Source organism: Cicer arietinum, chromosome 8, assembly GCF_000331145.2.
Source record: "Cicer arietinum cultivar CDC Frontier isolate Library 1 chromosome 8, Cicar.CDCFrontier_v2.0, whole genome shotgun sequence".
Classification (NCBI taxonomy): Eukaryota; Viridiplantae; Streptophyta; class Magnoliopsida; order Fabales; family Fabaceae; genus Cicer; species Cicer arietinum.
Genome location: NC_021167.2, coordinates 25,779,043 through 25,795,594, shown reverse-complemented (window position 1 = coordinate 25,795,594; position 16,552 = coordinate 25,779,043). Strand labels below are relative to the sequence as shown.

General features: G+C 23.7%; 1 protein-coding gene across 1 annotated transcript; it reads left to right on the top strand.

The window, feature by feature from the left end:
• The first annotated feature begins 1,633 nt into the window (after positions 1–1,633).
• LOC101491826 (probable auxin efflux carrier component 1c) lies at positions 1,634–7,529 on the top strand. The gene is made up of 6 exons (XM_004512686.4): positions 1,634–2,967; positions 3,360–3,606; positions 4,327–4,412; positions 5,897–6,054; positions 6,936–7,012; positions 7,124–7,529. Exons 1-6 carry the CDS (start codon positions 1,773–1,775, stop codon positions 7,188–7,190), a joined length of 1,830 nt encoding a protein of 609 aa, XP_004512743.1. The 5' UTR covers positions 1,634–1,772; the 3' UTR covers positions 7,191–7,529.
• Positions 7,530–16,552: the final 9,023 nt, after the last annotated feature.

Genomic DNA, 16,552 nt, shown 5'->3' with positions numbered 1-16,552 from the left:
GATATAATAAACCAAAACTGAAGTTAATAGGGTTACAATGAGTATATATAGAGGAAAATAGAAAATATCTAAAATACCCTTACTACTAATATATAATAATATTATCTAATATTTTTACCGTGTCAAATAATTATTTGAACAATTCCAATCCACACACACGGATGAATTATTTTAGTATTTTGGATTTAACAAACTATCACTCACGAATGAATATTATAATGTATCGCAAAGCACACAATGAGATTGACAGAATTAGGATGAACATATAAAATTGAAAATGTGAAAAAGTACATAAATTTATAAATCGAATGTTTCAAAATTAATATAAATTATATAAAATGAAGAAATATTATAGCTAAATGTATAATTTTAACAATAAAAAATAGATTTTTGAGGGTTCATCAATTATTTCAGAGACTAGAGACTGTAGACTATTTATTTACAAAACAACACCTGAAATTAATATGATTTTTAGAAAAACTTCAATTAGCTAGTATATTTGTTTTTGAAAAGTTAACTAACTAAGATATACCAAATAAAATAATTCTAAAATCAAATCATTTATTATTAGGTTTTGAAAATTTAGGTAAGCTGGATAGATTCTAAAATCACATGTCATTGAGAAATCTTATCAAATATTCCATTCATGATTTACATATTTAATAGTATGAATATATATAGTTATATTATTATTGCTAAAAAATTATTAATATTTGTAATTAAAAAAATTATTATTATTATTATATTACCTAAAAAGTTGAATATTCACACTCCTTTTTAATATACTTTTTATCATTAAAAACATCAATCAAACCGTTAAAAATGTATTAACAATTATATGTATTTTATGATAAATCCCATCACACAAAAATAAATTAACTAGCATAAAGAACACCAAATTACTAATTTTTATTCGTAAATTTTTTTATTAAAATAAACATTTTTAAAATATTATTTCCTCCTATTATACAGATATGCAATTTATATTTGAACATAGGTGGATTATTATGTCATATATGATGCAAAATTAGGATTCTCTCAATTTACATAATCAAACATAAAGATATAATCCATTTATTAAATCAATTTAATTAATCATTAATTTTTATAAAGTAACCATAGATCCAGAGAAAAAGAGGATCACTCTTTACAAAACTAAAAAAGCATTCTCCAAAACAAGTATTTAAGGAGACATCCCCACCTCAACCCAAAATACTTTTCCTATGCTTTTTGTGACAAATATAGGTCCCATAGAAGGTGTATAGAAAGAGATATCCACACACACATCAACTAGTCCCATTCCTTTCCCTAACCCAAAATCCACAAACATTTCAAAACAAAAAACAAACCAACAAAAACTTCAATTTATAATATTTATTTTTTTTAAAATAAAAAAAAATATTATATTATAAAAAAGCTTATAACTTTCCTATCTTCTCTATGTACCTTGGAGATTGCAAGTGCAAAATTTTGCTTACTTCTCTCAAAGCTCAAAAAATATTTTCTCTATTAATTCTTCATTCTTACACACACACACTCACACCACTATCTCAAAAATCCAACATAACCACATGCTCTCTTTTTCATATCCCTATATCTATATCTTCTCATCATCACAATTCACAACCAACAATTAAGTTTCTCATCTAATCTCTCATCACAACATAACATAACAAGTTCAAGTTGAACTTCAACTTCAAGTTGAAAAAGTTCAAATTTTTATCATACCCTTTATTCTGTTTTCACTTTGAGAGTTAAAAAAACACATAAAAATGATAACTTTAACAGATTTTTACCATGTGATGACAGCAATGGTTCCACTCTATGTTGCTATGATACTTGCTTATGGTTCTGTGAAATGGTGGAAAATATTTTCACCTGATCAATGTTCTGGTATAAACCGTTTTGTTGCTCTATTTGCAGTTCCACTTTTGTCTTTCCATTTCATAGCTTCAAACAATCCTTACAAAATGAACCTTAGATTCTTAGCAGCTGACACACTTCAAAAAATCATTGTCCTACTTGTTCTTGCAATTTGGAGTAATTTTAGCAAAAGGGGTTGTTTAGAATGGACAATAACACTCTTTTCTCTTTCAACACTTCCAAATACTTTAGTTATGGGTATACCTTTACTTAAAGGGATGTATGGTGAATTTTCAGGTAGTTTAATGGTTCAAATTGTTGTTCTTCAATGTATAATTTGGTACACTTTGATGCTTTTCATGTTTGAGTTTAGAGGAGCTAGGATGTTGATTTCAGAACAATTTCCTGACACTGCTGGTTCAATTGTTTCAATTCATGTTGATTCTGATGTGATGTCATTGGATGGTAGAACACCATTGGAAACTGATGCTGAAATCAAAGAAGATGGTAAGTTACATGTTACTGTTAGAAAATCAAATGCTTCAAGATCAGATATTTATTCAAGAAGATCACAAGGTCTTTCATCAACAACACCAAGACCTTCAAATCTTACTAATGCTGAGATTTATTCTTTGCAATCTTCAAGAAATCCAACACCAAGAGGATCAAGTTTTAATCATACTGATTTTTATTCTATGATGGCTGGTGGAAGAAACTCAAATTTTGGTGCTAATGATGTTTATGGTTTGAATGCTAATTCTAGAGGACCAACTCCTAGGCCTTCTAATTATGAAGAAGATAATGTTAATGTTAATGTTGTTGCTGGAAAAACTAAGAAATTTTCTGGTCATTACCCTGCACCTAATCCAGGAATGTTTTCACCTAATAATAATAATAATAATAAAAATGTTACTAATAATAATAATAATAATAATAATAATGGTAAGAGGGGAAATGGACAGAAACAAGAAGATGGGAACAGAGATCTTCATATGTTTGTTTGGAGTTCAAGTGCTTCACCTGTTTCTGATGTGTTTGGTGCTCATGATCAATTTGCTTCTCATGATCACAAAGATGTCAAATTGAATGTTTCTCCTGGAAAAGGTTTTTTTTTTTCTTACTTTTTTTATTTTTTTGGTTAAATATATTTTTAGTTTTTATGAGTTTATATTTATAGATTTTTTAGTTTAGTTTTTATAATTTTTAGTCTGTATGTTTTATGAAAACGGGTGTTTTAAATTTCTAAATTACCCGTTTTTATAAAATGTACTGTACGATTAAAAATAATCAAAATTTTGAGACCATGAAAGCACATATTTTATATGAAAATATAAGTTATCAAAAAAAATTTAGGAAAAAAATAGAAAAATGAATATTTGATAGATTGTAAAACCATGTTTAATTATTTATCTTTTAGTTGCAAGTTTGGTTTTTTACATCTTAATTTTCATTTTTTGTTATGTGATTTTTGTTGGTTTTGGTGTTTGATTAATTAGTGGAGGGTCATAGAGAAACTCAAGAGGACTATTTGGAGAAAGATGAATTCAGCTTTGGAAATAGAGGAATGGAAAGAGAAATGAATCAACATGAAGGTGAAAAAATTGGAGATGGAAAACCAAAAGTGATGCCACCAGCAAGTGTTATGACAAGACTCATATTGATCATGGTGTGGAGAAAACTTATAAGAAATCCTAACACTTACTCAAGTTTAATTGGCCTCATTTGGTCACTAGTTTCATTTAGGTATGTCTTCTCTTCCTTCAAAATTTATGCATATCTTAGCACATTTCATTTCATGGCTACACCATTTTCTATTATTAATTAAAGAGTTAAATAAGTTTTTATTTTAATTTTTTTTTTGGATTAAATATATTTAACTTTTATAAAATTATAATATTTTAAGTTTAGTCTCTAAAATATTTTCATTCATTTTTAATTTTTATAGAGACTTTTTTTTTAGGCATTAAAATTATCAACTTTTTACAAAAAAAAATGAAAATAAGAATTAAAAGTGGATAAAAAAATTTAAATATAAAGACTGAAAATTTATTTAACTCAATTTTTTTTTAAATTCACTATTAATCTTTATTTTGAAAAGTTTTCCATATAATACGTTTCTATAAAATAAATATGGACTAAGAATGAATATTTTTTTTAGAGAGTAAACTTAAAAGGTATTTTCTATAAAATGAAATATAAATAAAAATAACAGTTGAAAAATTAATATATCTAATTAGAAATTTAATCTACATACATCAATTTTTCAACTATTATTTTTATTTTATTTTATTTAAAGAGAATAATAATTTTAATAAAACTAAAAATATATTTAACATATTTAATTAAAATGACACTAAATTATTCTTAAGGTAATTTAAATTTTGTTCTAAAAATTTCATTTGATGTGTACAATTGATTCTTGTTTTTGTTTCTATTTTGATTGATTATGGTTTATCTTTGCAGGTGGAATATTGAGATGCCTGCCATAATAGCAAAGTCTATATCCATACTGTCAGATGCAGGCCTTGGCATGGCCATGTTCAGTCTTGGTCAGTTTATCCTCTCCTTATTGTATAATCTTCCAATAAAACTTTGACTAAGAAATAATTTTAAAAAAATTTATATTCAAAATATAATTTATCTTGTTCTCACATTTTTCTTTTCCTGAAAAAGTAAAAGATAAAACATAAAATCTTTTTTGATTCCATATAGTTTTGATAATTATTGTTATCATTATTAATAAATACTACTTTGTTTGACAAAGCAAGCAATGGTGGAGTGTGTGTGATAAATAGAGAAAAAGCAAATAGTGTATAATGTTATGATAACAATCTGTTGGTTACTTTATCAATCTTTTTTTACTCTTTTAAATTTAGAGAAATGATTTCTTTTCACATCAAGATTTTTCATCGAATACATAACCTTTAGTTTTGTGTGTATTTCAAATTATGTGCAAGTTGTGTAAGATAAAAAATACTTTAATTTTTTCAAAATGAAAAGATATTTACATATATATTAAAAAATATAATGATTAGAAAGAAAAAAAATGTCGATTTGTTTTATTATTTTTAATAAATATTTGAGCTTTTTCTATTATAAATATAAATAAAATTATTGTTTTGGAAGTATTGTACATAATAATTTTATTATGTAGAATTAAAAAAATAGTTAACTTTAAAAATAAAAAAATAAATTTTATTTTAAAATAATTTTTTTATTATAGTGACACTCATAAATATCATTTAATTATATACAATGTCATGACAAATACTTAGTGATCAGAATTCTAAATACAAATTATTTGAACATAAAAAATATAAATTATTTAATTATTTTTAAAATAAATATCATTTAATTCTTTCTTCTTTTACATTTCTTTTATACGCATTTAAATGGTGTACTTATGTCTTATAATCACACAAGATTTTCTATAATATCTTTTATACACATTTAAATGGTATACTTATGTCTTATAATCACACAAGATTTTCTATAATATCTTTTATACGTATTTAAATAATGGTGTATTTATGTCTTATAATCATACAAGATTTTCTATAATATCTTTTATATGCATTTAAATGGTGTACTTATGTCTTATAATCACATAAGATTTTCTATAATATCTCTCTCTCATATATATATAATTTAAATTTTAAACTAAATTTCAAATAATTTATTTTTTTAAAAAAATTAAATATTAAATTTCAGATCTAATTTTTTTTTTAAAACTTTAAATATTAAATTTAAAATCTTAATAATTTAATTTTTATCTAACAATCATATAGATGTACATATTTGAATACTTCAATATATACAATAAAAAAAAATTATTTTAAAAAATTTATGACAACTTTTTGGCAAATTTGTGATGAAGTGTGGTTGGTAGTGGTAGTGATGATGAAAGGTGTATCAGAAAGAGAAGTGTGATTGACTGAAGAAAGTGGTGACAATAATAATAGTAATAAGCATAAGCATGCTTATAAATTTGCTTTTTGATATTAAAAAAAATATATATATATATTATTGACAGGTCTGTTCATGGCTTTGCAACCAAAAATCATAGCATGTGGAAATTCCATAGCAGCTTTTGCTATGGCTGTGAGATTCCTTACAGGTCCAGCTGTCATGGCAGCTGCTTCACTTGCTGTTGGACTCAAAGGTGTTCTCTTTCATGTTGCAATTGTTCAGGTCTTCTTTTTTTTCTTTTTCTTTTTCTTTTGTTCCCTTTTTACATAACCATTACAATATTCATTGCATACCCTCCAAAAAATTCCTCTGCTTTCTTTATTTTTTTTATTTTTTAATTATATAAAATATAATATATGTGTCTAGTGTGTGTATCTAGCTCTGCCAAGATAAGTTACTTTATTCTTTTTAAATTAAAAATGTTATTTCATTGGTTGGAATTTAATGGTACAAAATTTAATGTGCACTATGGAATCTATGCAAATGACATTCTTTGACTAAGGAAAAACAATCCATAACTTGTATCTAAAATAACATATACAAAAATAGTTTAATAAGTGCCAACTAACAAATTTGTAACCCTTAACAAATTAACTACTAAAATTTATTTATAAAAAATAATTAATTTGTAAATATTGTGCACATATATTTCTCCATGTCTATCCATAATGACATTTTTCTTTTTCTATATAAATTGTCAAATATTTGCACAAATATTAAGAGATCAAATTTGATATATGTGAAAACTCTTTTTTAATTATTAAAAAAAACATTATTTTTACATTATTTATGCATTATAAATAAATTCATATAAAATAATTCAATATTAATATATATGATTTATCATATATCTTAGTGTTTGAATTTAATCTTAAAAGACGAGTTTAAATTCCTTTGGAGATAATTATAAAATAATTAATAATATCACTAAAATTAATATAAAAAAAAATCTTGTTTGCTAATTTTGTTTTTTTATAAAAAAAAAACTATTTATATTTATTTGTAATATTTGTGATTGAATTAGTACAAGAAAGAATTGAAACCACATTTGACATGTTTGTTTGGTTATCCTATGTGGCATCTAATTACCAAAAAAACAACAGGCAGCTCTTCCCCAAGGAATTGTCCCATTTGTCTTTGCTAAGGAATATAATGTACATCCTGATATTCTAAGCACAGGGTCAGTATTCCATAACAATTTTCTTTACCTACCCTTCATTTTGTTTTTATTTTCATTCAATTTTTTCTCTTTTAATGCTAACCAATGAAACTTCTTTTGTTGAGAATGCAGTGTCATTTTTGGAATGTTGGTTGCATTGCCCATTACTCTTGTGTACTACATCTTAATGGGGTTATAAATTCATGAAAATTAAATGATGGATGATTCACAAGATTCATGTGTGATTGTATTCTTGCAATCTCTTGGTTGAGGATTGTAGAGCATCACATAAGGAAGAAAAAATGTTCAAAAGGAATACAAAAAGCTTCATGAGAATTTAATAGGAGGAGCCTCAAAATTTATTTTACTTTTTTTTTCTTTCTATCTTTGTATTTGTTTTTGTTTTTTTTTTTTATTTCTTTTTTTAATGGACTTTGCTATCTTAGAAAAAAAAATGTAAAATTATGATTGTAGCTAGCTAATTTACAAAATTAGTACTTGAATTCCATTTCTAGCAATTAAATAATTTGTGGTCATATATATTATGTTAACTTTATTGACACATAATTGGACTCAGTGATAAGAAATTTGAACATCTTAAAAAAAGGTTAGAGTTTGGACCACTTACTATTGCATAAAGAAAAAATTTAATTGAGATGCAAAAACTTATTTTGTGTGCTAACATATTTTCTTATTAAGATTAGTCATTGTTAAACGGTAAATACTTCATACTTATAACATGTTTATTAAAAATAGATTTGTGCTAATCTTGAAGTCCAACATAGATTAGTTTAGGATCTCATTTCCTAAAAGGTACCAACAAAAGGTAAAAAAAAAATTATGATCAAAAGAGATTTTAACATCTAACAACGTATACATGTCACTTTTTTATATATCTAACATTTAATTTAATCATAGTTGATGAATGATTTAACAATTTACACTTAAATATAGGTCATTTTTGAAATTCTCATTATTTTCCACACTCTCTCTTTGTGCATGTGTGTGGTAAAACTAAGTGCTATATAGAAATTTCCATAAACAGAAATTAAAAGTTGTTTAATTTTAATTCACTATATTTGACTAATTTTTTTAATAGTTTAAGTTACTTTGTGTATGTTAATAGTTTCTTTTATAACTAAATAACTCAACAACCAATGAACCTTCTCTAATTTGGACAGAGCCACCATTTTAATAATTTTTTTCTTAAGAAAAAAATAATAAATGGTTAGATGTTTTAGTGGTTAGGCAGGGATTATATATATATATATATATATATATAATTTTTTTTTTTGATAAATTACACAATTTTTTAATGATTTTAAATCATAGTTGTATTTTAAAATTTATACTTTCTTTCTCTTAGAAATACATAAATATTATACTTTAATAAATTTGAAAATGATTTTTCTTCTTCTTCTCAAAATAATGATTCTTAAGATTATGTATTTATAAATATAAGTTTAAAATCTGTATTATAAACTATGAGACATGAAAGTTTTCTACTCATAGACATTAAATTGTGGAGTTAGATTGGTGAATAAGCATGTAAATTTTAATATTGTTAAGTCGGATATTATGTCTCGGATTTGAACTTGAAACCTTACAACTGTATACAAATTTTTTTATCATTTCATATACTGACAACAAAATAAATCTCATAAAAAAGATTTTTGGCAGACCCGATATTCTGCCGGTGTAATGAAGAAGATGTAGACATTAATACACGTTCAATAGATGCCCTTGAACACAACAATTTGGTTCGACTCCCCTTTGGAAATCAATTTTAATAATCTTTCTTCTAACTACTACTTGTTTGAAAATATTTTTTACACCTTACTAAGAGAAATTATTGAGCTAATTTTATCTGTTTACTATACGATATGGTTCTCCTAAAATAAATTTGTTCTCCTAAAATAAATTTGTTTTGAAGGTAAAGTTTTGGATGTGCTTGAATATGTTCATAAAGCTTGTGAGATCATGTGAAGAACACAAGATGATGATCAACACCCATCACGGAGACATAGTAAACCATCAACTTGAGATGGTGAAGGTGTGACCCTAGATGCTATTAAATGGAAAATTGTTACTCTCCTCAACTTAGATATGAGATTTATACTAGCTAACACTCTAATTTTTTAGGATTATCCCTTATATATTTTTTTTTATTGTAGCAATTTAGCTACTTATTGAATTTCTCTATTCCATTAAAAAAATTTATAAATTTACTTTCCCCTTTAGAAACTTTAAAATTTGTAATGAAGTTAGTGACATTAAACTTCATAGACAAAGGAGAATTTTCAATGTTATTTGTAATCGTTCACTAACATGGATTAAAAGATTTGTTTGTGTTGTATAAATTAAAAAAAAAAATTGTTTGTTAAATATAAATGATAGTATAATTCATATTATTCTCTCAAAAAAAGAGGGGTAGAATAGATTTTAAATGAAAAGTATCATTTACACATGATTATTTATAGAGCCTGCATTCTGAATTAATTAATTAACTATGAAACAAAAAAAATACTTATAAAAATAACATTTTAATGTATTTTAACTTACAAAAGAGACATGTACGTATGTTTGAGATAAATGAAAATTGTTTTTTATACTATCATTGTTAATAATTAAAGGAACATGGACATATGTTTGTTATTGGAGCAACTCGAAAAGAAAATGGAACAATCAAATGTTAATGATAAAATTTTGTATTGCACTATAGCTAGGTACTCGTGCCATAATGGGATATATATTATATATTTTCATATAAAAACATGTATAAGATATAAATATAAAAAGATTGTGCAAAAAAGTTTGTTTGAAAAGTTACATATCAAAACAAAACTAATTTTGATATATTGTTGTTAGTATAAAAGAGAAATTAAACGATTAAATAAACACTTTTAGACATGCATATTCGAAGATATCATTAAAAAGATATTTATGGAGCTGTTTATTAAGAGGACACTCTAAAACATTACAATTAAAATATTTTAAAAAAATACTAAAATAAGCAAGTCAATCAGCACTTTTGTCTCCCTCTTATCAAGTATGTGAGACTTGAACATTCTAATTAGAAGTCAAAAAGTATCTAATATGCCGAATTAAACTAGATATTATTCTACCTAATTTGGAATTTCTTAAAATATTGTCAATTAAAACTTTGGAGTCTATTTCCACGATAAGATTGGATGAAGCCCTCCCTTTGAGTCATACTTAGACCAAGGTAAAGATTCCACATTTATACGGAAGTGAAATAGATCAATCCTCTTGGAAGTTCGAGGTCCAAGATAAATGTCTCTTCCCTTTTTTTTTTTTGCCTCTTTGTTCTCTTTTAATGTTTTCTCAAATTCTTCTTAATAACTGTTTGATCCACCTCTCAACTGAGTCACGAAAAAATCTTTTACATTTCAAAAGTTGGTCATTATTCTTTCAAATGTCATCTGTGTTAAGCTTGATCTATCTTTCTGGAAGTTATTTCCAACCGATATAAAGAATTTTATATTGTAAATATGTTACAACTATTTTCATTTATGATTTTATAAATTGTTATTGCTAAAATTAAACATTTTTAATGAAACTAATTTCAGTGTTATTCTTCCTTATTGATTTTAGTGCCCACACTAGCATTTCAACTTGGCATATACTTTTAATTCAAATACTTAATGATCATTAATCTTTTTGCAAGGCTGAAGTGGAACAAGATGATGCTTATTTTGAACATTTTAAATTCATAAATTCATTATAAACCAAAGTGAAATGCAATGAGGATGAGATTTAGATACTTATTTTATGCCTTTGAAAATAAATTAATTCAGTCAAAAAATAAATATATTAATATAGTGCTATAAGGGACCCTCCCTTACAAGATAGGGATTTGATAATTTGATTTGATATGGACAACTTTGGAATATTGGGGGACAACATTCATAATCCAAAGTTTCTCCCCCTTTTATCGAAGTCTTTTCTCCTTGCTTCTTTTCTTCATCTATATTCTTTTAGTTTTACACACTTTACCTTTTTGTCATAGCTTTCCCTTTCATTTGTAATTTTTATTTGTTGTCTTTGCATTACTTTATTTTTGAAATTTGAACCCTTTGTAAAACTATATAATAGATTAGAGGCTATGTGTGGAGGTGCCTACCCTCCATTCCTTAATATTTGCCAGCAAATTTCTACTAATTCTAGTTGGTATGATACTTGTACAAGGTAATGTCAAAAGGGTAAGTGTTCCTTTAAAATGGGAACAAGGGAAGATTTGTTGCAATCTAATCACATGGGTTTTGTGAGGAATTTAGTCAATTGTAGTAAATAAAATCTAAAAGAAAAGTAGAGTAATAAAGTCAACTAAATAGTACTCCTTATTTCAAAATAATTATTATATTTACAAGAAAAAATTATTCTAAAATAATTATTGATTTTTATTTTTAATATAATTTTAATTTATTTTTATCAATTATATTATATAATTAATATTATCTATATCACTCTTAATTTATTATCAATTCATTTTTAATTTATGATAATTAGAATCAACCAACTAATAGTTCATAAGAATAATTTGGTAAAATTATTACTATTCGTTTTTTTAATGAATCCTAATATTTTGTGGATATTCCTTATTGGTTTTGTAACATTTTGATATACACCACTCTTCTAGTTAATGTGTTATTATGAAATTTTAATTTTATTCTGTGACAAATAAATTTGCATATAATTTTTTGTGTGTGGATATTTTATCATTTTGAAATAAATTTTAGATTTTTTTATGCTCAAAATTTCTCATATAATTATTTCAAGAATATTGTTATTATAAAATTATATTCTTCATTTTTTTTTTTGTAATTACTTTAACTATTTTAAATGATAAATTATCGAGATTTGACCCTAAGATAGTCATAATTATTTTTACATCTTTTATGAATTAACTAATATATAAGAAACAAATACTATGATTTAAAAAATAAACCAATTCTCTATTTTAAACATAAACTTAAAAATAAAATTAAAAAATATCAATAAATTTATATTATTATCAACATTCTTAATTATTTAAAAAAAAAATACTTTCTTAATAATTGCTGTAATTTATTAATAAGTAAATGCTATGATTTAGAGGTAGAGATAGTAAAAGATAAAAAAAATAAAAATAAAAATAAAAGTTGGTTGCTTTTTATCTTTTACAATATCTACTTAGTTTTTGATAGCATTCAAAAAAAAAAAAGCAGCAACAAAATTGTAGTACAAAGATTTTTGTATTTTTCACGGTAATAGATTTAGTTGTCACCATTATGAAAATAGATAGTGCCTATTTGAAACTTTGTTATGTGAGTTTGAATGAGTAAGAATCTTCTCAATATAGTCGACATACAGAAATTGAAAGTAAATTAAAAAATTTAATAACAATGAAATCCACTTAATAATAAAATCCATTATCTACCTTTTGTGTTATCTCTTTAAATAAACCATAAATAAATAAAAATAGAGAGAATTTCAATATATATATATATATATATATATATATAATCAATATATATATGATTTAAAAAATAAACCAATTATCTATCTTAAATATAAACTTAAAAATAAAATTAAAAAATATCAATAAATTTATACTATTATCAACTTTATTAATTATTTTACTTTCTTTTATATATATATATATATGTATAATTAATTAATTAATGTAATGTCCCTACCAAAAAAAGCAAGAAGAAGGTTCTTGATGACTGGGCTGGCAATATAGTTAGCATGGGGGATTCAGGCAAAGAGTGCAGTGGAAACCATAACATGTTGTCACCCCTTCATTCTGCATTATTATTTTTGTCCTTATGCTTTACTCACAACTATATATCTACTCAATATATTTGAAATTAAGATTCAAAATTCCTCTCCATAACTGTTTTAACTTATTAAGTAAATGTATTAAATTAGATGCTTTTATAATTTACTCTTAAATTTTTAGGAATTTATTAATTTGATTTATTATCATAAATGAAAATAATTGTCGTATTTGACAATAAATAATCTTAAAATAATTGTTATATTTGATAATTTTAAATAAATTATAAAATATGATAAATGAAATAGAGAGTAGAAGAATTATGTCAAATTATTCTTATGAAATATTGATTGAGTTTAATTATTATAAATGTAAATTGAAAAAATAATAAATTGAGAATAATATATTTTATTAATTAAATGATAAAATTGATAAATAAATAAATAAAAACAACAATTAACATCACAATGAAAACCAAACAAGACAATCATTTTAAATCAATTTTTTTCAAATGAATCTATCCATCAATAAATTAAAAATTTCTCAAATATGCATAATTAATGATCGATCCCTCTAATGGGTAGCTAAGCTTGACTAGCTACGGTTGGAATATTCCATTGCTTTAGGAAAGACATATTTTGGAGATATAATTAGTTAGTTAATTACAGTTGTTAATTAAAAAGTGAAATGGTAAGCTGAAATTGAAGTTGGAAATAAATAAATAAAAAGATAGAAAGCACAAGCAAGCAATCATTGTTGCAATTCATAAATGTAATTCTCTTGTTTAACTTTTATTTTTTAAAGAAAGGAATTTAAAAAAAGTTTAGGTAATATGAAGTTTGATTAAAATTAATTAAATTTATCAAAATTTATTTTAGTTAATATTTAAATTTAATTTTTTTATAAATAATTTATCTTTATTTGATTTGAATTATTTGATTTATTATTTAATTTATTGAGCGGTAGAGAGTATATATAATCGATATTGCGTTTAATAACTTTTAATGAATATACATATTTATAAATAAATAAATAATTATCAATTGTTATTATTACATTGAAGACAGATATTAAACTCTAAATATCATTTATCATTCTATCAAAAATAGAGGTGATCATATTTTTTAAATATATGAACTATTTTAAAATATGTTGCTAAAAATAAACTATACATTATTACAAATATATAGTTTTAGAGATAAAATTGAATATTTTATTTATGAAAAATACTATCATATACATTTAAGACATTTACTAATCTATCTTTAATTTTATATTAAAAATTATGTATTTTTTTCAAAAATTATACATTTTATTTTTCTTAAGATATAACTATTATAAATCTTTTAACCTATACTCTAAAAGCATACAATATTGACCCTTTCCTTATTTAGGTATTTGCTTTTCTAAATGGAGTTTGACACATAGCCTCTAAGATTCAATCATTTGATGAGTACTACTAAGTCTACATCATTGCTGCAGGCATGTAATGTAAGCAGTAAAGTATTAGCATGCAATGCATGTTAATGATTCCTCTGACTCATTCGCAAAATTGCTCTAAGTTTCAAAACAATAATCAATTTAAGATAGAAATTATAGTTATTTTTTGTAATAATTAGTTAATAGAGCCTCCCAAAAGCACATGCATCAACAATATTATTGCATCAAATAGTACCTCCCTCTTTAAATATGTCACTTTCTTAATAAATTTTTGTGTCGGATACTTTTCAATTAAATTTAGTTGTTTTTTTTTACCAAAGAAACTATCTAAAAATGACTATTTGATTTATCATATCAATCAATAAAGTTTAAATAAATTTTTAATAATTTTACCTTCAAGTAACTGATCAATATTATATATAGTTGATTTTAACTCAATATTGTTAAATCATCGAATGATTTCTAATTCTTCAAACAAAATTTTGCCATCAAAATTATAAAAATTATATTTCTGCAAGTTTTAAGATATTTACAATATATTTTTATGTTATTATCAAAAATAATATAATTCTTAGTAACTGATTTGATCCCATTTAAATATCTACAACTTTATATTTGATTAAATACTCTACATAAATCATGTACATAAACATACTATCGAGTTAAAAATTCAATATCACACTAAAATAAATTAGGCTAAATTACATCTGTGGTCCATTAACTTAATTTCAGGTAACGTTTTAGTCATTTATCTTCTTTTTTTCCCGACTTGGTCCTTTATTTTAATTTTAAGTGACAATTTGATATTTTATGTTTTAAAATTTCAACAATGTTATCCTTTTTTATACAAAAATTCAAAAAAAAATTCAATCAAAACTCATAAAATTAATTATATTCTTCAATATAATACAAATTTCATCAAATTCGTAAAGCAAATCTTCAAATAAACTCATATTTTCATACTTTATTTGATATTGTTAGGAATAAAGGAATAACTCGGGAAAAAAAAAAGATAAATGACTAAAACGTTACCTGAAATTAAGTTAAGGGATCACAGATGTAATTTAGCCAATAAATTAATAAAACTGTGAAAAATATCTAATTAAGAGAATAATAACATAAACATACTATCGAGTTCATGAATTATAATCAATAAATTATATCAAATAACTCTTATAAATTAACTAATAACCAAAAATAAATAAGATAATTAAAAAATATAAACAATGAAATACATGTCTATAGTGAAAAATTATAACCTAACTCCACCATCCCATAGTTTTGCCTCAGCGATGATTATTTCAAAGAAATTAGCCAAAGTTTACACTGTGAGTGTAGACTTCCAAACAATGTGAAAAAACATATTTCTTTGCATGAAAAAATTCTATGAAGGAAACAAATGGAAACTATACACACTTCAGAAAAAGTCTACTGGCCAGTAGGGTTTATTTACACAGTTTTCTAAAACATCCTTAAAATTGTATAGCTTGATTAAATGTTTTAATTTACCTTTACACCCAAAAATATTAATTTTTTTATCTAAGATTAATCTAGCTCTCCTTTTTATTTATTTGTCACCATATAAACACACATAAAAATGTATTTTATTTAATTATTTAAAAAAAATATATTATTTAATTATTTTGTATTTTTCAAATATATATGTATTCTTAAATGATGTATCGATCCAAATCATTGTGACTAAGTAAGATTTTCTTCACACCAAAATAAAATAAAGACATATAAGTAACTAATGAACGTGACCACACCAAATATAATGAAAGAACTATTTCTATTTTTCTATATTTTCTAAAAAGTTACATATGTTTGGCAGTATACTTTTGAAGAAAAAATTAAATATATTTTTATACAGAATATAATTTTTTCATGACAAAGAATTGTATTTATTTCAAAAGTATATTAAGTTCAAATAGAGGCTGCTATAAAATTAAAGAAATGTTAGTAAGTAATGGTCCAAGCCTATGTGATATTAAAAATGGATTTAATCCTCCATATTAAAGACGAAGTTGTGCCTTGACCAAGAAAAGTTAAGTTAAACAAAATGGAAGGCAAAGAAGGAGAATTGGAGAAGGATCCTTTCCACATTTCTTTTCAATAATTTAGATATTTTTATGATAAATAGCAACTGCCTCAATAATAAAAATAAAGGTCAAATTTTAAGATGTTAAATGTATTACTTTTAAAATTATATTTTTATTTTTAGTGTTTTAACAACTTTCTCAAAAGTATTTGTTAACATTTCTTTAAATATAATTTATGAAAAAAAATGATCTTTTAATTATTTTTTGAAAGAAACGATTCAATGAGTAAGGGAAAGA